The sequence below is a fragment of the Gracilinanus agilis genome, chromosome 2 (assembly GCF_016433145.1).
Source record: "Gracilinanus agilis isolate LMUSP501 chromosome 2, AgileGrace, whole genome shotgun sequence".
NCBI lineage: Eukaryota > Metazoa > Chordata > Mammalia > Didelphimorphia > Didelphidae > Gracilinanus > Gracilinanus agilis.
In genome coordinates, this window is record NC_058131.1 from 39716057 (window position 1) to 39740363 (window position 24307).

The 24307-nt window shown below is 40.9% G+C and overlaps 1 protein-coding gene across 1 annotated transcript; it reads left to right on the forward strand.

The window, feature by feature from the left end:
- Window positions 1-24027, forward strand: ADGRG3 (adhesion G protein-coupled receptor G3). Its single transcript, XM_044659351.1, has 11 exons — window positions 1-100; window positions 2965-3118; window positions 7248-7389; window positions 8554-8700; window positions 13943-14065; window positions 15340-15373; window positions 15520-15614; window positions 15795-15904; window positions 19781-20052; window positions 20197-20290; window positions 23730-24027. Exons 1-11 carry the CDS (start codon window positions 1-3, stop codon window positions 24025-24027), a joined length of 1569 nt encoding a protein of 522 aa, XP_044515286.1.
- The last annotated feature ends 280 nt before the right edge of the window (window positions 24028-24307 follow it).

The following is a 24307-nucleotide window of genomic DNA, read 5'->3' on the forward strand; positions in this document are numbered from 1 at the left end:
ATGAGGCTTAGAGCAGTCATGAGGAAGTCACTAAATCGATGTACGCCATCCGATCTGGGAGCCATGCTTCTTCTTGGCTTTCTCCTCTTGCTTCAGCTGGGTGAGTAGAGCTAATGCTCCCTCTTTCTCCCTAAGATCTGCCTTCCTTTCAGGGACTGAATTGACAACTCCAGTAAAACCAGGAGGCTTAGCTAGTTAGGAAATACAACTAGATTCTCTTCTATTTCCAGGGAACTAGAGGCTGAGTGCTAGACTCTAGGGAGGAGAGGAGAGAGCTGGAGGAGTTGGGATGTCACCTGTCAGACAGGGTGGGCATCCACGAGGGAGGATGATGGCCCTTCCAATGGAGGTTTCCCTATATGTTTAGAATCTTTGTCAAGTCTATGGGTTTGGGGCAAGTTCTTCTAGGCTGGCTCAACTCCTACCACCTCCATAACACTTTCCTTGATCGAATTTTACAGTTAGTGACAGAAGGAGCCAACACTTGAACCGTCATTATAACATATGACATAAATGAGAGGAAGTATGGCAGGCTCTTTATCTTCTCTGTCTTCATTTTCTATCTTCATCCTCAGCTGTTTAGAGATTGAGCCACTAAAGCAGTCAATCAGTCAGCATGAATTTATTAAGTATATTCTATGGGCTGGGCAATCCGCTAAGCACTAGGAATCTAAAGAAAGCCAAAACACAATCCTTTCTCTCAAGAAATTCACATTCTATAAGGAGGCAGGGTAGAGAGGAGATCCTCCCTACTGGCTCTAGACTGGGCACTTGTTAGACCCAACGATGAGGAGAAATAGGAGACCTCTTGTGTACGCCTAAAAGCTTGTCCCCTGCCTAGGGGGATAGAATCTACTCGTGCAAACATAGAGAGAATGACTCAGAGACCCACATTAGTAAGATGGCCAGTACAAACCACAAGAGGACAAACAGGAACTTGAAGGAGATGCAGATCTCATACAAGAGTCGTACCGGCTTCATCAGCGACAGTGAGTCTTTGCTTTGGGTTTTTTTTGTTTTTTCACTTGTACTCTACAGGGGAAAAATCGAGATCCTCTGGGTTTAGTATAAAAAGCTCTGAAGGCAGAGAATGAGGGTCTGACTCCCAGCTGGACACCTCATTGACCCTGTGCGTGTAAATCACCCTCTGGATTTCATTTTGCTCCATTGTGGCACAATGGAGAGAGAGCATTGAGCTCGGAATCAGTAAGAGTCATCTTCACGAGTTCAAGTCTGGTCTCCAACACTTACTAGTTGTGTGACCCTGGGCAAGCCACTGAACGCGATTTGCCTTGGTTTCCTCAACTGTAAAATGGGCTGGAGAAAGAAATAGTAAGTTATTCCAGTATCTTCGCCAAGAAAACCCTAAATGGGATCCCAAAGCACTGGGCACAATCGAAACGACTGAACAACAGCAAAACCGTTATTGAACAAGTAAACCTTTAAGGTCTCTTCCAACTCTCAAGATAGAGTTATATTTCCTTAGCCTTCAAATTAAAAAAATACTAACGCCTAATACTAATATATGCATATATAAAAATAACAATACCTAATACTCGTATATGAATGTATAAAAATGTTTGTGCTTAGTGTTCATACATGTATAAAAATGTGAATGCCTAATACTAATACATACTCTGTAAAATACTAATATCTAGTACCCATACATACATTTGTTAACATGCTAATGCTCATACATATATAAATGGAATTTCACAGCTTCCCTGTGGAAGTGAAAGGTAATTTTTCATATCTCTTATCCTAATTGCATCTCACAACACCAATGTGAGGGAGGCTGGGAGAAGAGTATTATTCCCACTGATACCATCCCTTCCATCCATTTTAAACAGATCTCTGATTTATTTTTGGCATAGGGAGCTCCAAATGAGAAGCATCTTCTACCCAGGGTTCCTCCTCTAAGAGAGAACCTAGATTTGACTAAAAGGTTAAGTGATTTCTCAGGGGTCACACATTAAGCATATGTCAAGGGTAGGACTTATCCTCAGCTCTTCCTGTTTCTGAGACCAGTTCTCTATCCACTATGATATACAGCCTGACATATCACACGTGATAATATGTAGTGAAGGGCAAATTCAGTTAAATGTACTCGGGGACCATTTTACAGAAGTAGAAAGAATTATTGATAGGATTAGTCAGCTCCCCATCACACCCTCCATCCCTGCTTCCTATTTCTCATGAAGCACAGGGCAGCTCCACTTCTATCTCTGGGATAATAGAATTTATTTATTTTTCAATTAAGAAATAATTTATTCCCTTTTATTTCCCCACCACAGGGGGAAAAAAAGCAAGAAAGGAAGCCTTTGTAACAAATAGGCATAGTCAAACAAAAGAAACTCTCATATTGGTTATGTCCAAAAATATGTGCCTATATGTGTTCTATCCTTTGAGTCCACCCAGTTCTGTTAGGAGGTGAGCCAAAGGTCCATCATCAGCCTTCTGGAATGTTGGTTACTCGAGGTTCACAAACCTTTCAAAGTTGCTTTCTTTTATAAGGTTTAATTTTTATATAATGTCATTGTATAAATTGCATATATTGCATATTGTATAATGTTGTCATTGTTAATATATAATGTCATATAAATTGTATAGATTGCATATCATATATATTGTCATTGTTAATATATAATGTCATTATATCAATTGTTCTCCTGCTTCTGCCCATCTTACTGTATATCGCTTCCTACAAGACTTCCTAAGATCCTCTGAAATCATCTTTCTGGTCATTTCTTATAGTACCCAAAGAGTCCATTGCTTCCATACATATTATTATTCATATATATTATTAGTGCATATATAATATATATGCCCTAATCTGATCAGCCATTCCCCATTTGACAGGCACCCTCCTTAGTTCCCAGTTCTTTTCCACCACAAAAGAACTGCTGTAAATAGCTTTTGTACATATGGGTCCTTTTCTCTTTCTTTGGGGGCCGTATCTTTTAGATCCTATGAGGGCCAAGACTGAGCCTCAAACTAATGAGAAGCCAAACATTCGGTGCTCTGAAGAAAACCCACCTTTGTCTACACATGGAGCTGCCAACTGCTTTGTTTTGTGTAACCAAAGTTCTCTGGAGTGTAATTCCAAGGTGATTGAGAGGTGAGAATGGTCATTTAATCCTTCCAAATCAATGAAGGGAACTACTATTCTGGATCGAATTCTGTCTTGCAAAGACACGTTGGTTTCTCCTTAGATTCTTAAGAAACATTTAACGTAAGCTGTTAGCGTGCTTGAATTGTCTCATTTTTATCAGTTTGCATTTTGTGTCCCCCAGTAGACTATAAGCTTCTTTAAAATGGGACTTTTTTCATGTCTTTGTATCCCTGTGATCTAATACATGTTCAAATGAATTGCAGATGGGGCAAGGGCAAGGAATAGAAGAGAAATATAATCATAATATAATAAATAAATAAAATAAAAATAGAAGAGAAAGGAAAATGTGGTGGACCACAGAAATTCAAGGTACATTGAGGTTAATGATGAGTGCAAAGAACAACGAAGAGTGGGTTTTTCAAAAAGATGTAATAAGAGAAAGAGGAGGATCAAAGGAAAATATAGGATCCTAGTTCAGAGTGAGTGAATAAGAAGAGTAAGTGACAATGAGAAGGCTGAACTATTCAACTCCTATACCACTAAAGTGAACAAAAATGGTTTATAGGGATTCCAAACCCAAGATGAGTAAGAGTGTACTTAGCAACCCCCTAGGGATTCAAATCATCAGTCCTAAATGAACCACAGCCCAGATTACTGAAATAATCAGTAGACATTTGACTGCTGATCTACGGTTAGTCATCTTTTTAAAACTATGGAGAATAAAGCAGTGATATATGAGAAGTGGCACAGGAACAGCTAGGTGGCACAATGAATAAGGAACCAGCCCTGGAGTCAAGAAGATTCATCTTCCTGAGCTCAAATCTGGCCTCAGACACTTACTCACGATGTGACGCTTAACTCTGTTTGCCTCAGTTTCCTCATCTGTAAAAATGAGCTGGTGAAGGAAATGGCAAACTATTCCAGTATCTTGGCCAAGAAAACTCTAAATGGGTTCATGAAGAGTCATGAAGACATGCTTGAACAGCAACAACAACATGATTTGAAAAGGACAACCCTTGTCTCAATTTTCCTAACAATTACAAAACAAAAACACAGACAGGAATAGAGTCTACAAACAATAGGCCATTGATAAATGGTAAAAATGAATATTGAAAGGATAATTCATGAGTGTTTAGAAAAGGAAGTAGTGATTGTAGAAAGTTAGCATGCTTCCCCAAAACAGACCATGACAGTCTAACCTCATTTCCTTTTTTGACAGTATTATGCTAGACTTAGACAACACATTTAATAACATAGCCTACAATATTCTTGTGGAAAAGATGAAAAGATGGTCAAATTCATTCAGAACTTGCTGAGTGACTAGATCTAAAGAATACCCATAAATGGATCAATTTCCCTTGAGGTCTTCAATAGTCCTAGTTCTCTAAGGATCTGTTCTCATCCTAGTGCTACTTTTCTCAATGACTTGATTGAATGTGTAGGTGCTATAATGGTGAAATGTGCAGAGGATACAAAGTCAGGGAAAATGTTTAATACTGAATGACAGTCAGGATCCAAAAGGATCTTGACAAGTTAGAATGATAGGGGCCATATCATATGGTGACATTTCATAGTAATCAATATAAAGACCCAGATTTGAGTTAAAAAAAAATCCATTTCTCGGCTTCCAAATGTAGAATATAATTCTTATGAAAAATATCAGAGGATTTTTGGTAGATCAAATGATATTGGTCAAAAAAATATTGGGAGATTTTGGTAGTCCATCATAATGGTCAAAAACAAACAAAAGCAAATCATCTTAGACTGCATCGAAAAGAGCATGGTGTCCTGAATGAAGATGGCAATGGTTTCATTGTACTCTGTCTTGGCAAGACAATATCTAAAGTAAAGGTATCAAGCCTGTGGCCCACAATACTCCCAAGTGTAGGCTGAACCAAAGTAAACTGTATTTGGGGAATATTTAACAAAACAAGTAAAATATAATAAAGCATAGATAATTTTAATATGTGGTTTTCTAAGTCAATATGGGGATCACAGGGATCCTTATATATTTCTTAGTGGTCCTTGTTTCTATCTGAGTTTGACAGATTCTAGAGTATCATATGCAGTTTTAGAAAGTAGGTTGATAAGTTAAAGAGCATTCAGAGAAGTAAGGGTGATAAAGGACAGTAAAGGAAATGGAGACCATGCCATGTAAGAGTGGGTTAAAGGACTTAGACTGAGGAGAGACATGATAGCTTTATTCAAGTCTCTATTGATCATCATGGAGAAGAGGGATTAGACTTATTCTTGTTGTCTCAGAAAGAAGAAATGGGAACAATGGGCAGAAGTGACAGATTTGGGTTTTTAAGATAATCATTGTACAGCTAGAAGAGATTAAGAAGGTCATCTGGTCTAAACTCTTCATTTTACAAGTTATGAAACCGAGACCCAGAGAGATTAAGCAATTTGCTCAATGTCTGGGATCTTGAAGTAAGGACTTTTGACTCCAAAGTCAATGCTTGGTCTGCTGCACCATGATATAAGGACAGAATTCCTAATGATGGAGATTTTCAAAAGCAGAATTTGTTCCCCTCATTTAAGGTCTTCTGACCTAAGCTGGAGGCTAAATTGTTTGGAGAAGTTGTAGAGTTCAAGTTCAAGTTCAGTTTGGACAAGCTGCTTTCCGGAGTTCCTTCCAACCCTGAATTAATTTGTCTGTTTCTGTCTCTGCCTGTCTCTGTCTCTGTCTGTCTCGCTCTCTCCCTTTCTCTCTTCCTCTATCCCTTCCTCCCTCGGTCTCTTCTGTCTGTCTGTCTCACTTCCTCTCTTCCTTTCATTCTTCCTCTTTCCTTCTCTCCCTCTGTCTCTGTTTCTCTGGCTTTGTCTTTGTTGATCTATCTGTTCCTCTTTGTCAAAAGCATTTAAGCATCTATAAAGTACAAGGTTCTGTGCTAGGGATACAAAGAAAGGTTAAAATGGCCCTTGGCCTCAAGGAGCTTATATTCTACTGGGGAAACAACATGGAAAAACTAGACATATGCAAGGTATTTATAGAGTAGTGTGGAAGAGATCTCAGTGGGGAAGGCACTTGCAACTAGGGAGACCAAGAAAGGAATTTTGCAGAAAATGGGATTGCAGTGTAATTCTGTGACTTCATCTGAAATGGGTAAAAAAGGAGAGACCCAGTGCCAATTTGGATTTGAATAGTGATGCATTTAGGATTAACAAACACTGTCTTTTTCCCCATCTCTATAATAGAAAAGGCTTGGTGAATTTATGTATTGTCTCTCTCCTCTTGTACCTCACTTCCCAATGTAGGACATTGTGCGGTAGGGCTGAGTAATTTGGGTTAGGAGCAAGGTGGGTTTCAGAAACCCACAGTTAGGAATACTGATTAGAGTCCTTGATGGAGGGAGAGAAGGTCCTAACAAATGCCCCAAATTCCCAATGTAATATAATTCCCACTCACTATGCTTACCTTACACTCATGCTGTGCCCGAGTTAAAGATGCTCTCTGGAAGTCCCAAATCATCCCAAGCATCTATGGCTTGGACTCAGGGACAGAATGAGGTTTAGTCATTTATTCCCAAGTATCTATGTCCATACAGAAGCATAAAAAGGGGCCTGAATAAACTGAGGGTTAGATTTAGAGCCTAGTCCAGTGATGGCAAACCTATAGCATGGGTTCCAAAGATGCCACACAGAGCACTCTCTGTGGGCACATGCCGCCTCCCTACCCGCCCCCCAGAATTTGTTACTAGAAAGGCAGAGGGATTTGGGCAGAGCTGCTCCCTTCTCCCTCCCCACCGTGTCTGACGAGATTTTTTCATATCAACTGCCTCCTGCCCATTGGGAGTGCACAGTGGGTAAGGTAGGCAACTCACAGGCAGCAGAGCTGGAGGGGAGCAGAGAGCTCAGGCCACTCCCCTACCCCTCTCCATGCACCTGAGGACATTCCTCACTTCAAATGCCCCTCCAACCAGCTGCCCAGCAGTGCTTCCTCCCTTCCCTGTGTGGGGTAAGGGTGGGGGCAAGGTGCACCAGGCACTTTATCTCTGGGGGGTGGGGGTGGGCATAGCACTTGGTCTGGGGGTTAGAGGGAAGGGCCTGTCTCTAAAAGGTTCACCATCACTGGCATAGTCAATCTGCAGGACCTCCCAGTCCCCAGCCCAATGTCCATTCCCTTCTGCAGCTTCTGGATCAAGAAGGAAGAAGAATTGGCTGAAAATGAAACATCACAACTTTCTCTGTATGAGCCCAAGGTGAAGGCAACCGTCCACATTGTCTCTGCCAGTGTTTCTCAGGACGTCTCCTTCTCCTTTTCACCATCTCAGGTGACTCCCTAGTCCCCTACTCCCCTCACCCGTATTCCTTTGGATTACCAAGACCCCCATGCATCATATAGTCTCTCCAGTTAAGATTCCCTCATGCCCACATTGATCCTCCCTTCCAGTACCTTCAACTGGACTGTTCCACCTAGATTGTCCCTTCCCAAATCTCACATACTCCATGAAGGGCCATATCTGGCCCAGAGAAGGCCAGTATCTCCCCTCTTCCCATATGAAGATTTCTAGTACATAGAACACAGAGATAAAGAATCTTAGCATTTAGAGGAAGGGACCTCAGAGACCATCTAAGCCAGAGATTCTTAACCTGGGGTCCACAGAGAAATTTCTGGGGATTTGTAAAATGAAATGGGGGATAAAATAATGTCATATTCTCACTAACATCTAACTGAAATTTAGCATTTCTTTCAGTTATTAGACACGATTCTGGGAAGAACTACATAGATTTCACCAGATTGCCAAAGGGTCTAGGTCAGAGCCCCTAATCTAGTCCACTTTACAGTTGAAAAAACTGACTAGATAAGCTGATTTGCTCAAGGTCACCTAGTGAGTGTCAAAATCCTGTTCCTCTCCAGAGAAACAACTGATGGAGTCTGATGCAGATCAAAGCACACTATCTTTCACATTCATTTATTTACAGTTTTATTTGGGAGTTTTGGCTTTATATGAGTTTTCTCTTATAATAATGAACAATACAAAAATATATTTTGCATGATAATATATGTATAACCCAGATCAAATAGCTTTCTATCTCTGAGAGAAGGGAGGAAAAAATTTGGATCTTATAATTTCAGAAAGCATATGTTGAAAATTGTTAATGCATGTAATTGGGAAAATATATCTTTGAATAAAAATAAACCTGTTCCCCTGACTCCAAATCCCATGTCCTTCCCAGTATACCATATTGCTCCTAGATTAGGATGTGATTTGTCCAAGAAAACATAATAAATTTAGACAAAGTACTAGGACTAGGATTTCTAGGTCCCATCACATGCTCTTGAGGTTAAAGGAGCTCTCAAGAGTTCCTCTCTTTCCCTTCCTCATGAGTGGTCTCTTCATCTCAAGATGCTCCAGCCTCTTCCCCTGACTGATGGGATAAATGGGTCCCAGAGTCCTGTGGTGAAGGGGAGGATGATTGGACTGTATTTGCAGATGACAGTGCTACCAGCAGGGAATGAGACGGAGGCACCTGATAGAGTCCGGCTCCCAAGAAGCCTATTTGAAAGACTGAGGCCAAAAATGAGCTCTGTCCGAGTTGTCTTGATGGTCATCAACATTGGAAAGGGGGACATATTCAAGGTGAGGGGTTACCTGGCACTCCATTGGGTATGGAGGGGAGGATTCAGGGCTTAGAGAGCCAGCTTCCCTCTTATTCTTTCTTCCTTCTTCTAACCCCTCACTTGTGGTGCTAATCTGGGAATCAAATGGTAATTGCAAAGTCAGCAAGCATTTATCTGACACCTACTGTGTGTCATGCACTGTGCTAAGCTCTGAGGATGTAAAGAAAGATGAAAAAACTCCAACACTTTGTTCTCCAGGAGCCATGAAACTATAAAAAGAAAATATAAACAGGATAAATTGGAGATAATCTCAGAGGGAAGGAACTAGCGTTAGCAAAGATTGAGAAAGCCTTCTTGCAGAAGATTTTTTGGCTGGGGCTTGAAGGAAGCTGGGAAAGTCAAGAGGGGGAGATAAGGAAGGAGAGAATTCTGGACATGGGGGAGGACCAGCTAGTAAAAATGCCTAGAGGCAGGAGATGGAGTCCCAGCTGGAGAGGAACAGCATCATTGGAGAGCAGAAGAGGTGGAGGAGAGTAAAATGTAAAAAGACTGAGAAGGTAAGAAATAAATAAATAAAACCATAAATTGCATGACTAGGGCTTCCTCATCAGTCAACCAATAAATATTTATTAAGTAACTACTATGTGACCAGATGCTATGCTGAGCAATGGGGATACAAAACAACAACAGGGGGCATCTGGGTGGCTCAATGGATTGAGAGTGAGGTCCACATATGGGACGTCCTGGGTTCAAAACTGACCTCAGGCACTTCTAGCTGTGTGACACTGGACAAGTCACTTGGCCCCCATTGCCTAGCCCTTACCACTCTTCTGTCTTGGAACCAATATATGGTATTGATTCCAAGATGGAAGGTAAGAGTTAAAATAACAACAATAACAACAACAGCAGCAGCAGCAAAGCAAGAGAGACAAAAATCAGTCCCTGCCTTCAAGGAGCTCACAATCTAACGGGGGAGACAAAAAGCAAACAGCTGTGTATGAACAGGCTATAGACAGGATAAACTGCAAATAAGCCATTGAGAGATGGCATTGAGAGATAGAATTATGGGAGGCTGAGGAAGGCTTTATGTAGAAGATTTTAATTGAGACTTAAATGAAACCAGGAGGAAGAGATGAGGAGGGAAAAGATTCCAAGCAGGGGAGACAGTCAGAGAAAAATGCCTGGCATCAGCAAATGGGCCATCTTCTAGAGGAAAAGAGGAAAGATGCTAGTGTCCCTGGATCCCGGAGTACGATGAGAGGAGGAGCTTGCAAGGTATAAGAAGGCTAGAAAGGCATGGGGTAGGGGGCAACCAAATAGAGAATTTTCTATTTAATCCTGAAGGAGAAAGGGAGCCACTGGAGTTTCTTGAGTCGGAGAATGACAGTCAGACCTGTTCTTTGAACTTTGGCAGCTGAGTGGAGGGTACACTGGAATGGGGTGATATCTAGAGCAGGCAGATCCACCAGCAGACTATTGCAGTAGTCCAGGTGTGAGGTAATCGGGGCTTGCACCAGGGTGATGGTAGTGGCAGAAGAGAGAAGGGAGTATATGTAAGAGATATTATTACAAAAGTAAAATTGAAACTTGGGCAACAGAAAGATAGAGGGAGGGAGGGTGAGGGGCTGGAGATAATCTCATGTTTGTTCCATGAAATTTGTTTTTATGAATTTCTAAGAAATTTAGAGCCTGGAAAACTGAGAGGATGATGGCACCCTTTAATAGTCAAAGGGAAAGGAGGCAGGTAGGTGGCAAAGTGGATTGAGAGTCATACTCTGAGACCAGAGGTCCTGGGTTCAAATCTAGCCCCAGACACTTCCTAGCTGTCTTACCCTGGGCAAATTACTTGACCTCCTTTGCCTCACCTGGACAAAACACAGTATTGATTCTAAGAAGGAAGGTAAGGGTTAAAAAAAATTTTTTTAATAGTCAAAGGGAAGTTTGGAAAAGAAGAGATTTTGAGGAGAAAGATGAGTCCATTTTGGGCATATTGATTTTAAGAGATCTATAAGACATTTAGTTCAGATGTCCAGTGAGCTTCCTAAGCCAATGAAATCACAAGAGGATGATCCCTTCCATTGTATTATTGCCAGCCTGATTGTTTTCCAATATGTTCACATCAGTGATAGTGTCTGATTCAAGTGCTCTCCCCTCAAGCACCGTCAATGTTACATTTTTTTATTTTCTTTGCCATTCTAGTAGGTAGAACATAGTCACTTAAGGTTCTCATGATTTGTATTTCTCTGATTTTAAGGCATTTGTGCATCTGTTTATGGGATTAGAATTTCTCATTTTTCCTAGGAAAATTGTATTTTTGTGATTCCAGTGGGGGGGTATGTGTTAATCATACACAATATTTTAATATACACATATAAATATATATATACCATATGCCCATATACACATATGTATACACAGACACAAATATATACATATACATGCAAATATAAATATACATACACACAACCTTACAGATAATACATATATACAGACATGATATAAGTGTGTATTTTTAAACATATACAGACATGGCACAAATAGAATTACATATATATTTATACATGGACACATGATATAAATATATTTATATACATGTATACCAAAAAGATCATATAACACAAGTATATTTATATATACACATACATATATCAGTTCCTTACCGATTGTTCATTAATCCTTTATTTACTGTCAATGTATGCTTTCCTCCCACCAATCTTTTTTCTTTTTCTTTTAATGGTAATGTTTTGTTTTGTTTTGTTTTGCTGTGCAAAATCCTTTTATATTCGTGTAATCAAACCCACCAATTTAATCTCCAATCATTCCATTTGGGGCAAATATGATATTACAGTTTCTCCAAGCTTGTAATGATTTGTTTATACTTAGAATCATTATCCAGTTAGAGTCTATATTGAGATGGGAATCTGAACCCTTTTTTGGCCAACCATCTTCCCAGCAGTTTTTAATTGAATAACCAACAATTCAGCATTCCTGGGTTTGTTCCACACCATCCTTTTTACCTGCATTAGAGTCAATTTGTGGTTTCTCTTTTCTGCTCCATCGATCTGGTTCTTTATTTTTTTCCCCAGTACCAGAAAACTTTCCTGATTATTGCTTTAAAAGTACATTTTGAAATCTGATCATTCTAATACCCTTTGCTGGTTTTCTTTCTTATGGTTCTTGAGAGTCTTGCTTTATTAACCCATTTGAATATTTAATTCTATGAAATAGCCGACTGAGATCACGGTTGGCACGATTGCATTAGGTCTAGAGGTCAGTTGGGGAAGCATTGGCATCTGCAGTCCCCAGGGACTCTGGCTCCAAAATTGAAGTTCTTCTCTGATTTCCATCAGCAATCATTTCAAAGCTGTCATCAGACATCTTATATTTTGATAAGTTATGATAAAAATGTTTGATGCATTTTATTGTTATCACAAAGAATATTTGTCTGTAGGTTTGCTGTGATTTTTAGCAGCAATTTAGAGAACAGCAGATACCTTTTTGCGTTCATCTCGTCATCTCACTACCTTTCTAAAGTCATTTATTTGTTGTTCAGTCATTTTGAGTCATATCTGACTTTTTCCCATGGTTACATGATTCATGTTTTCTCCCTTCCCTCATCCCCTCTCCCTCCCAGAGTTGACAAGCAATTCCACTTGGTTATACATACATATATATTATCCCTTGAATCCATTTCCAAATTATTCATTTTTGTAAAAGAATAATCCTTTAAAGCCAAAACCCCAAATCACATGCCCATATAAACAAGTGATCAATCATAGGTTTTCTTCTGGATTTCTGCTCCCACAGTTCTTTCTCAATATATGGATAGCATCTGTCTATGCACAGTCTTGTCTTCATTGGGTTAGATATCAAAAACATATTTTCCTCCTAGCAGAAATTAGATAGTTACTCTCTTTTGTTACATTTTCAGTTAGTTATATCATATCAGAGTTGCTTATACTTTGGAAATTTGATACAATATGCATCTAGGGGTACGATAGAGCTAGAGCTAGTTGGTACTGGCTTTAAGTACTTTAAGGGCTTTTTTTTTTAAACCCTTGTACTTCGGTGTATTGTCTCTCATAGGTGGAAGATTGGTAAGGGTGGGCAATGGGGGTCAAGTGACTTGCCCAGGGTCACATAGCTGGGAAGTGGCTGAGGCCGGGTTTGAACCTAGGACTTCCTGTCTCTAAGCCTGACTCTCACTCCACTGAGCTACCCAGCTGCCCAAGGGCTTTTGTTCAATCTGAAATGAGTGAGTCTGGGATATCCCTCGGGCGAGTTCTCAGGGGACAGAGGCAAACTCAGGGTTCCCAAAAACCCAATTCACGACACATGTGAGATAATCTTTGATGATTTTCTTAATTTCTTTTCCCTCACCATCTCTCCTTTCTCCTTCCTCATGTTGGTGATTTGGGTTTGTTGTCTTCTCTTCAAAATGATCTTTGTCTTTAAAAAAGAGTTCTTGAATTTATTTTGGGTTTTAATTTTCATATTTTAAATTGTTCTGTGCCCTGATTTTTGTTATTTCTTTTTACCCTTTTCCCTATTGTATACTGTTTTCTGTCTAGAGCAAGAGTTTTATTTTTTAAATAACTTTTAATAGAGATCTCTTGGTTTTGATTTCACCAGAAATTCTCCCAGTACCCCCCTCTCAAATAGCCATCCCTTTTAACACACACACACACATATGTATACATACATATATATACATATATATACATATATAAAGAGGAAGAAGGGGAAAAATGACAAAGACTATCCATTTACACGAAAAAAGTGTGAAAATGTATACAACATAATATACCTATGGACCTCTTACTTCTTACGAAGGAGAGGGGGTAGGATAGGATGTCTTCTCAGATCTTTTCTTTGGGAATATGATTCTTCTTTACAATTTTGCAACATTCCCCCTTGATTATTTTATGATTGTTCTTTGCATTTATATTGCTGTGGTATCAGATTTTTAAATTCAGGCTGAACTCACTGATTTCCTTTCTGATTCAGGCATTCAAAGCTATTCTCTGCTTTGGCTCCTTCCAACAAAATATAATCTTTGAAAATGGAATAATTTAGCCTTGCTTGTTAGGATTCTCTACTCAATCCTGGTTTAGAACCCCCAGATTGCAGAGAGCCAGCTCAGAACTCTGCTCCCTATGTCAGTGTGCCAGGGACCTTCTTGAGAGGTGGGAGGAGGAGAGAGTTATTGGGGGGGGGGTAGTCCCTCCTGAAGCCTGAGATGGTTTCTTTTCTTCCTTCAGGGCCAGCAGCTCAGCAGCACTGTGCTAGATAAACGTATAGTAGGCATTCGGGTTGGAAAAGAGCCCATCAGAGATCTGGAAGAACTCGTGGAGATCACCTTCTCCCATAAGCCGGAGCTCCAGGTAATCAATCTCTCAGCCCTGGTGAGTAAGGGAATGTGTAATCATCTTGAGAATTGATTGGCCCCTGGGGTGTGCAGTTTAGAAGGATGTTAGGATTGAAATTATTTGAGGAACTGGTTTATGGGAAAGAATATCAATTGATTGATTGATAAATTAATAGGTCAGTGACACTGGATGATCAAAAAGCCCCTGAAGTTCTTTCAGGCAGATCTATAATTGCATTTTGGGAGTTCATTATTCATCTCTTCCCTAGGGCATCTGGAGACATCTCTGATGGGTGCATGGTCAGTGAAGAGATTGTTCATTAAGATTCAATCCCTCCCCACCCTATAGGCAATTGGGTCATGTAGGCAGGAAGAGCCTTTATCAGTTAACCAGGTTTTTAGGGGGATTGGGGGAGGGGTGCATTACTAGGAGTTCCTAAGAATGAAGGAAATGAAAAAATCAATAGACTGCTTGGAAGTCTCTCTAAGTCAGGATCCTGCTATAGGAATAACTCAGTATATTAAAGATAAATTCTCGCAAAGACAAGCTTCCCCTTCCAAATTTGGAAGGATCTGGACTATTGGGATCTTTGAGCAAGAAGAGAGACTTGAGATTAGAGTTTTTAAAGAGACAAAAAAATCTGCAAGAGAGAAGGAAGGGAAGGGGAACAGCATATCTGAATATCCACTATGTGCTGGGCACCTTGATAAGCAGACACGATCTCACGGGATTTGAGAAGTAGCTTCCATTGTGATCCCTATTTTATGGTTGAGAGCACTGAGGCAGACAGAGGCCACCCAGTCAATAAGTGTTTTAAGGTCAGATTTGAACTCCGGTCTTCTTGATTCCATTCAGCTAAGAGGAATGAGAATGGGTTGTACACATTTTGTAGCACTAACAGCAGTGAGGGGGACTGCATTCCCAGCCATGCATGGGAGACCCAGCAAGCCACGCTGGACTCAGATTTCTGGACAGGACAAAGGAGAAAGAAAAGGAAGAGCAAAGCTACCAGAAAAGAAGGGGGGGCGGGACAAAGACAGTGATTGAGTCCTGCAAGTATCTTGGAAACAGAAAATTCACCCTGAAATTGCCGGCTGTGATCACATCTTCAAAGGACTTAGGAAAGTTTCCAAAAGTATACAATTTTACTAGTGCTAAACCCAGTATCAAGCACCACAGTACTTCTGTTCATCCCTATTTTTACATTCATACACACACAACACCAAAAAAAAATGTACAAATATATCCAGCCCACACTCAGAAATAAACCCCTTTTTCTGTGGTTTCAGAAACTCCAATGCGTTTTCTGGGATGACAATAAAGGTAGGTGTTTCCCTGCCACATCACCCCACTTCCTCCTGATTTCCAGGAAGGGATGCCCAGAACCTAGAAGGGGGTGGAGAGTGGAGAGAGAACTGGTCCCTGGCTTCTCTTTCTAGAATCCTAATCCGGTACCTTTTCAGGTACAGGTGGAGACTGGAAATCCACAGGTTGTTACACAGAGCAAAAGTTCAACCAGACCATCTGCCGCTGTGACCACCTGAGCTTCTTTGCCCTGTTGCTGGTGACGTGTCAGGGCTCCTAGGGAGGGGAGTGGGGTATCACCGTCCCCTCGTGACTCAAGCTCCCTGGACTCCTGGTCAATGCACTCATGTGAATTGAGGCTCTCTGACATGGGGAGGACTGAGAAGATTCATGCTATTTTTATCTAATTAATTTGGGGATGGGGGGGCATGTCTCACAGAAGCCCATTGATGCCTCCACAGCGAAGACTCTGAACCAAATCTCTCTTGCTGGGTGTAGCACCTCCCTGTGCTTCCTAATCCTCACCATAATCCTCTATTTTGCCCTGAGGTAAGTCAGCTTCCTATCTTCACTTCTATGCATACTCAAGTATGGCCTCTCTCTCCCTCGCCCCAGCTTCCGAGTGAGCCCCTTGGTCCAGGGAGGTGCTCTCTACTACACCCAGCTTTCTATGTTGGGTCATTTTCATCACAGAGCTTCTCTTCCAAGGCCCAAGACTCTTTTCTTAACCTTCCAACCTCTAGTCCATCCCCTCTTACCTACCAGGCATTAAGCTTCATAGAATAGAAAATCACTTCCCAAGCCTTGAAATTCTGTTTCCTTCTAAACTTCCTGATCCCTCCTAGCTTCTAAAGTCTCCTCCTCCCCAGAAGTTCAGTCATGTCCAATTCTTCATCATCCCATTTGGGGGTTTCTTGTTGAAGATACTGGAGTGGTTTTGCATTTCTTTCTCAGCCTCATTTGACAGATGGGGAAACTGAGGCCAACAGTTAAGTGACTTGCCCAGGGTCACACAGCAAGTAAGTATCTGATGTTGATTTGAACTCAGGTCTTCCTGACTCCCACTGTACCAAAATATGTACATGCTTTCTCTCTGATAGAATGGAAGCTCTTTGAGGGCAAAGACTGTTTTATTTTCTGTCTTTCTATCCCTAGTACCTAGCACAGTGCCTGGTACAAGGTAGGCTTGATAACTATTGATCAATTAATTGATGACTTCAGTTAGACATAAGAATTACTCATAATAGGATCAGAGACTCCAGAACCAGAAGGAACCAGAGATGCCACCTAATTCAAATGCCTCATTTTATAGATGAGGAAACAGGGGTTCAAAAAGTCATGATGACTTGCCTAAGATCATACAAGGTCACAGAGGGAGAGGGTGACAGAAATGGGCTGAAAAAAGTATCATTTTTTAAAACCCTTAACTTCTGTGTATTGGCTCCTAGGTGGAAGAGTGGTAAGGGTGGGCAATAGGGGTCAAGTGACTTGCCCAGGGTCACACAGCTGGGAAGTGTCTGAGGCTGGATTTGAACCTAGGACCTCCTGTCTCTAGGCCCAACTCTCAATCCACTGAGCTACCCAGCTGCCCCCCGAAAAAAAGTATCATTAGGAAAACAAAAAGTCTTTTTTTCAGAGGACAGTAAGGATGGTACTGTAGCTCGTCCCTGAATACTCAACCATGGGACTAACATATTGGGGTCCAGATAGTAGGTGTCCACTTTTAAAGATGGTTGAAGAACAGAAAAACTGAATGGGGAAAAGGAGGGCACAACTAGGTGACTCAGTGGATTGAAAGCCAGGTCCAGAGACTGGAGGTCCTGGGTTCAAATCTGATCTCAGACACTTCTAACTGTGTGACCCTGGGCAAGTTACTTAACCCCCATTGCCTATCCCTGGGTTGAGGAACTGGTTTGTGCAGAGGAGGCTGCTCCCTTCCCCTTCTCACAATACCAGCCCCTCTGTCCAGCCCCCCAATGGGAGTGCTTCCTCCCTCCCCTCTCTGGGGTAAGGGGGTGGCTCACATGCGGCATGAGGGTGCAGTTTGGGCCCTCTGCGTCTAAAAGGTTCGCCATCACTGGTCCTAGCCCATATCTCTCTGGCTTAGAACTAATACAAAGTGTTGATTATATGGAAGGTAAGAGTTTTTCATTTTTTGATTTTTTAAGTTGAATGGGAGTGGAGGCAGCTGAAGTCACATCTCAGATCTGTCCCTGGTGCTGACATCCCTGAAGTTCCTTTTTTTTCCCATTGGTCTACTTATGGCCATGACTTCTCTTTCCCTCCAAATCCTTCCTTTTTGAAACTTCCTTTCATAAATTATTTGAACTGGAGCTACTCTAGAAATCATCTCATTGGGCTTCCCCTCAATTTTATAGAAGTTGAGTTGTAGTGATGAGCTAAGATTTGCACAAGGTTACATTGCTAGATACTGGCAAAGCCAGGACTTTCATACAATTCTTCTTGACCTCCTGGTCAGTTCTTTTTCTACTAAACAAGGAATCTCTCCTTCCTCTCCCAATCCAAAAGAAAAACATATAATAGACAATGCAATACCTCACATCTGCCAGGCTATGGAGACAAAATGTTTAGCTATGGAGTTTCTGGATGATCATAGGACTCAAAAAGCTTCCTAAGGACACAGTACTTGGAAGTTATCTGGAAATATTGAGACATTCCCTTTTCCCTTCCTCAATTTAGGGTATTTGAGGTGAGGAGTAAAAGAGAGGGGAAAGTGAAAAAGTAGAAATTAATACATTTAATGAGTGTCTAGGTCAAACTTTTATAACTAAGCCTTTTCTCTACACCCCCCACCAGAAGATTTGCTGCTTTGGCATGATCAGGCTACAATAAGCAGGCCAGTATAGTAGAAAGCCCACTAGGTTTAGAATCAGAAGGTTCAAACTCCTTATTACCTGTTTAACTTTGGACAAAAGTCCCTCCTAAGCCTCTGTTTCCTTAACTGCCAAACAAGAGGAGATGCACTTGGTAGCCTCTAAGATGCCTTCTAACTATACATTTTAATTCTTTTGTAATTTTATGGGCTAAGCAATCTTTCCTTGGGCCACAGCTCTCTTTGGCCTCTCATCCCAGACCAGGATGTTACTTACCTCTTTCCGAGGAACTCCATGGATTTCTTTAAATGACTGTGTTGATCGTGAGACCTTAAGAAACATGTCTGTTGGACTGGAAGCTCAGAGCAGGCACCATTCCACAGTCTAACAAAGCCCACTTACAATTGCCTGGAAGCTCCCCATACTGACTGTGGGGTCTTTTCTATTCTCGTTGTACAAACTCAGGAGGTCTACTTTTCCAGTCTGGGTCTGGTTCTTTATCTATAAAATGTGAGAGTTGCTCTAGACACCTCATAAGGTCCTTTTTCCAGCTTTATCATCATTCAGTTTTTAGAGTTGTGTCCAACTCTTTGTGACCTTATTTGGGGTTTTCTTGGCAGAGATACTGGAATGGTTTGTCATTTCCTTCTCCAGATCTTTGACAGAGGAGGGAAATTGAGGCAAACAGAGTTAAGTGACTTGCCTAGGGTCACACATCTAATAAGTGTCTTGGGCAAGATTTAAATTTAGGAAGATGAGTCTTCCTGACTCCAGTCCCTGTGTTCTATCCACTGCACCACCTAGTTATTAGTCTATAGTGAGAGGCAACAAGACATAGAAAGAAAGGGCGTTATCATGTTAAACATGCATTGTGGGCCAGGCTCTGGAGATAGAACTACAAAGAATGGACTTTCCGACTTAGTGGTCCTCCGGGGTAGCACCAGCAGCTACAGGCACTACATCATCAAGGATGGGGCTAACCATACTACCTTGAGTTAGCCCAGCTTTCCACTGCCTCTAACAAGCCCTGTGTGCAATAATCTGCATTTTAATGGAGAAATCACATACATAATGCATGTATGCATACACAGACATACATGTGTATATGCATGTTTGTGTAAATATACATGCATGTATACAAGTATGTCTAGGTGGTTTGGGAGGAATGTTTCTAGCGATTGGGAAGTGGGCAGCATTCGGGAACAGAAACTGATCATCTGGGGAAATGGTTGGAGAAGGATCAGAGGTCCTGTGTTCTAATTCCATCTCTGTCACTAATTCACTGTGTGACCCTGGACACTTTACATCTCTGGTTCTTAATTTTCTCATCTGTAAAATGGGGGTAATAAGAGCTCTTCTGCCTACCTTCCAGGCTATTGGAGGAAATGCTTTGAAGATATAATATACTTTGATGAGGGTTGCTATTATTTCTCTTCCCTGCCTTAAATAAAGTGCTTCTTCCTTTCTCTGGAGGAATTCAATAGTTTCCTTTCAGATGGGTCTCCTGTTTTTCTCCCCCTCCCCCTTGACCTTCCTGTCCCTGTCTCCAAGCTCCATTTCTCTGGTTCCTGTCCCCACATCCTCCTTTTAGGTTCACAAGGCAGAAATTCAAGTCAGAAGATGCTCCCAAAATCCATGTGGCCCTCAGCATCAGCTTGGCCCTTCTGAATCTCACCTTCATCATCAACCAGTCCTCAAAGCAAGGAACCTCCTGCCCTGCACAGGGAGGTATTTTCCATTTCTTCCTGCTCTGTTGTTTCACCTGGATGGGCATCGAGGCCTTTCACCTGTACCTGCTGGCAATCAAGATTTTCAACATATACATAAGACACTACTTCCTAAAGCTGTGCCTGGTGGGCTGGGGTAGGTGACTGTCCTAAGTGTGTCCAGCAGGGGTGGAGCTTGGCCCTGGTGCCAGCTCTAGGAACCAAATGAGAAGAACCCAGGAGAAATGTCATGATTCCTTTTTCTTCTTCCTCCTCCTCCTCCTCTCCCTCTGGGATCTAGGATTTCCCATCTTAGTGGTCCTCATCACAGGAAGCACTGGCAGCTACGGGCAATACACCATTGATGAAAAGGCTAATGGTACCCACGAGAAACTGTGAGTTATTTCAGCTTTCCACTTGCCTCTAAATTTGGAGAGGGAAACAGAGGAGGGAGGATAGGGGAGACTTCTAAAGCAAAGGGTTACTTTCCCTTCCTTAGGACAAGAGCCAATAGACAAGTCATGGGGCTATTTATCATAGGCATCTGAGCTAAATGGAGACCTCCGAGATAATCTCATCCAACCCCAACCCTCTCATTTTATAGATGAGGAAGCTGAGGCCCCTTGAACTGAAATAACTTGACCCAAGAGATATAGTTAGTAAGAAGTAGGTCTGGGACTTGAACCCAAATCTACAAGATCAGGGGATCTTTCGACTGCACAAAATGAGAACATTTGTAAAGTGTTTTATGTAAAAATATGTAAAATGCTTTACAAACTTTAAAGCATTATTATATAATACTTCCATCTTTTCTGTATTCCATATCAGTTTTTCACAGGGTATTAGAAGACTTAGTCTCTCCTATTAGTTATTCCAAAGTCCATTTGCCTTTCATGAACCTCAGTTTCTTCATCTGCAAAATGGAAATCATTCTTTGTCTTGTCCATGGTGGGCAGACAGTAGGCAAGACCAGTTCTCAAGAATTTAGACTCCAGAGTAGACAAGACAAATTCTTAAGATTTTAGACTCACATACTAGAAAAAATTCTTGGAGATTCAAGTACCAAAGAGCACCATAGAGAGACTTCTTCTAAAACCCTTGGTCGTTGTCCCTGAGGAACTCGTTAACTAAAAATTCTTCCCTGTTGTAGACTGAATAAATTGTATTGGTTTTCTTTTTGGAGAAACAGAAGCAGGTAATAGGGAAAGCCCTGGGCTTGGAGTCAGGAGTTTTGCCTTGAAACATCTAATTAATGCAGTGGATAGAGTGTTGTCCAGGAGGTCAGGAAGTTCTGAGTTTGAGTCTAGCCACAGACACTTCCTAGCTGGATTATCCTGGGACAGTCATTTAATCTATATACCTGCTCAGTTTCCTCAATTGTAAAATGGAGATAATAAGAAGACCTCCCTTACAGGGTTATTATGAGGTTTAAAGGAGAAAATATTTGTATAGCACTTAGCACAGTGCCTGACACAGCAGGCACTATAAAAATGTTATATTCCTTTCCTTCCTTCCTGGGTTAATATCCCAGCTCTTCCAACATATCAGCTATGTGCAACCTTGGATATATCACTTCTCTACTGTGTCTCAGTTTCTTCATCTGTTAAATAAAGGGTAATAAGAATTACATTACCTCTTTCAAAGAGAAGCCTTTATAAATCTTGAACCCTATAGAAATGTACTCTACAATTATTTCCCTTAAAGACCAGTTGGAGAGAGGCTATAGGCACGACCCTGGGAAGCCACTGCACCCTTCGTGGGCCTAAGTTTTCCTCTTCTATAAAGCAGAAAGCATTTTTTTCTCCTGCCCACATTGTAGTAAAATTAGACAAGTAAGGGCCAATTGTCAAAGCTGGTGCTAGACGAAAAAGTTAGTCAAGATTGGTTTTAGGAAGGCACCTCAGCTTAAAGGGAGAAAGTGATCGCTGCATCCCTAGAGACCAGATAACTACTTTTGGAAGGTGTTGTATTTATTTTATTTTATTAAAAAAAAGTTTATTCCAAATGTTTACAAATCCAAACAAAACAAGCATTCCCACATATAAGGAAAAAGAAGATATCACACAAACGAAATCACAAAACTCCTATATGTTTAACTTACTTTTCTTCATATCTATATGAGAGATCCCATCCACTACTGTCCCAATCCCTTCCCATCCTGCCCTCATTACACAAGAAATCATCATGGAGGACAACATGTTCATATAACTTAAATATTTCCTGTTTTATCTTTCTGTTCATTTTCTGGAGGTAGCATTCTCAGTTTATTCTTCTAGTCTTAGTTCCGTGGCCTTGCATAATGTTCTCCTGGTTCTACTCATTTCAATGTTCATTATTTCATACAGTTCTTAGCAGGGTTTTAAAAAAAATAATTTATTCATTATTTCTAATAGCACAGTAGTATTCCATCACCATCAGACACCACAATTTGTTTAGCCATTTCCCAGTTGATAGGCATCTCCTCAGATGTTCCAATTCTTTGCTACCACAAAGAGAGCTGCCATTAATATTTTGGAGCATATGGGCTCTTTTCGACTTTCCCAAATCTCTTTCGAAAGTAGACCCAAAAATGGTATTGCTGAGTCTGAGGGGATACACAGTTTTATAATTAACTCTCTGGGCATAATTCCAAATTTCTCTCCAAAACAGTTGGATTGATTCACAGCTCCACCAACATTGCAGTAGTTTTTCCACACCCCCTCCAAGATTTGTCACTTTGTCCTTTTGTCACGTTAGCCAGTTTGGTGGGTGGGAGGTGATATCTCAGAGTTGTTTTGGTTTACATTTCTCTAATCAGTAGTCATTTGGAGCATTTTTTCACATACCTATATATGGCCTTGATTTCTTCATCCAAAAATTGTCTGTTCATATCTTTTACCCATTTATCTGTTGGGAGATGGCTCGCGTTCTCATAAATTTGATAACATTCACTACGGTGATCCCTCACCTATCTCAGGAGTTACATTCCAGAGACCCCCAGGACAGGTGAAAATCTGCAAAGTAGCAGTGCTATATTTATTTTATTATTTATGTATATTTTAAAGCTTTATCAACCCTTCCCACTCACCTATAAAACTTTTCCACACTCTTATTCATCTTTCCCACATTCTTATAAACACTTCAGGTGCTCTTAAACACTTTCTGAACATATGGATCAGTGCCCAGGATACAGAACACAGCACTGTGGCTGATCTCTTTTCATTCAATCAGTCAATAGTGAATGTATACAATCTCAGGTTGGCAAACTTGTGCAAGCAGTAGTGGCATACTGCATTCCCATTGTTACAGTACGGTATTCATCCACAAAATCCTGCAATAGAAAAAACTCTGTGATACAGAATTAGATTTTAAAAAACAAACAAAACACGATACAGTGAAGCCGTGATAAGTGAACCACGATATAGCCAAGGATGACTATATATTTTAGATATGAGATCTTTATCTAAGGGGCTGTCTTTAAAATTTTTTTCCCAAAATTCTCTGTGTTTTTTTTTTCTAATCTTGGCAGCATTTATTTTATTTATACAAGAAACTTTCGATTTAATTAAAAATTCATTTATTTTACAATTCAATTCAATTTTAATTCAGAATTACCCATTTCACATTTCATAATGCTCTCCATCTCTTGTTGACTCATAAATTTGGAAGGAAATTATAGAAGACATCCCTGTTCAGGTATGGGATATTCTTCTGGGATCTCCATCAGCTTTGAGATTCGGAGATTCTGGGACAGGTCTAAGATGAACTTTGTGGGATGATCAGAAGGGAAACCATTAGGGTAGGGCAAGGGAAAGAGGCTTACCTCTTGTATTGATCATCTTGAATGCTGGCCAGGTGCTGGATAAAGAACAGAACCGCCCTGTACATCACAGTCCATGCCTACTTTGTTGTCATCTTCCTCTTTGGTGCTGTGGTCTTGAGCTTGGTAGCCTGGAAGATTTTCCACCTCCGAGGCTCCAGGGCAGGCAAGGAACAGAACCAGACATGGAAGGGCATTCTCACAGTGCTTGGCCTCTCTTGCTTGGTGGGGGGAACATGGGGGCTGTTCCTCCTCACCCAGATTGGTCTGACCACTGTCTACATCTTCACTCTACTCAACTCTCTCCAAGGTAAGAAAATTCTCTCAATTTAATAGATAAGTTACAAATAAATTAAATTATTTCCTTAGGGTCACAAAAAAGATAGTGGCAAAGGAGGGACTTGGATGGAGGTGTCTTTTCTCATATCCTCTTGTTTTTTCCAAAGAATCAGATAAGATCAATTTATGGGTCAAAGAGGGAGACAGGGGACCAGGAATCCTGTCTTTCATCTGCATAATGGCTGGAGAGAGGAGAAAGCCTGAAGTCAACACTGAGAAATGCCAACTCTCAGGCTCTGTGCCCAAAAATTGGCTGGGATATATATCCCAGCCA

Coding starts and splice junctions, on each gene's coding strand:
- ADGRG3 (XM_044659351.1), top strand. CDS start 1: ATGAGGCTTAGAGCAGTCATGAGGAAGTCACTAAATCGATGTACGCCA. Junction 8,701..13,942: donor GAAAGGGGGACATATTCAAG/GTGAGGGGTTAC, acceptor TTCTTCCTTCAG/GGCCAGCAGCTCAGCAGCAC. Junction 15,905..19,780: donor ATCCTCTATTTTGCCCTGAG/GTAAGTCAGCTT, acceptor TCCTCCTTTTAG/GTTCACAAGGCAGAAATTCA.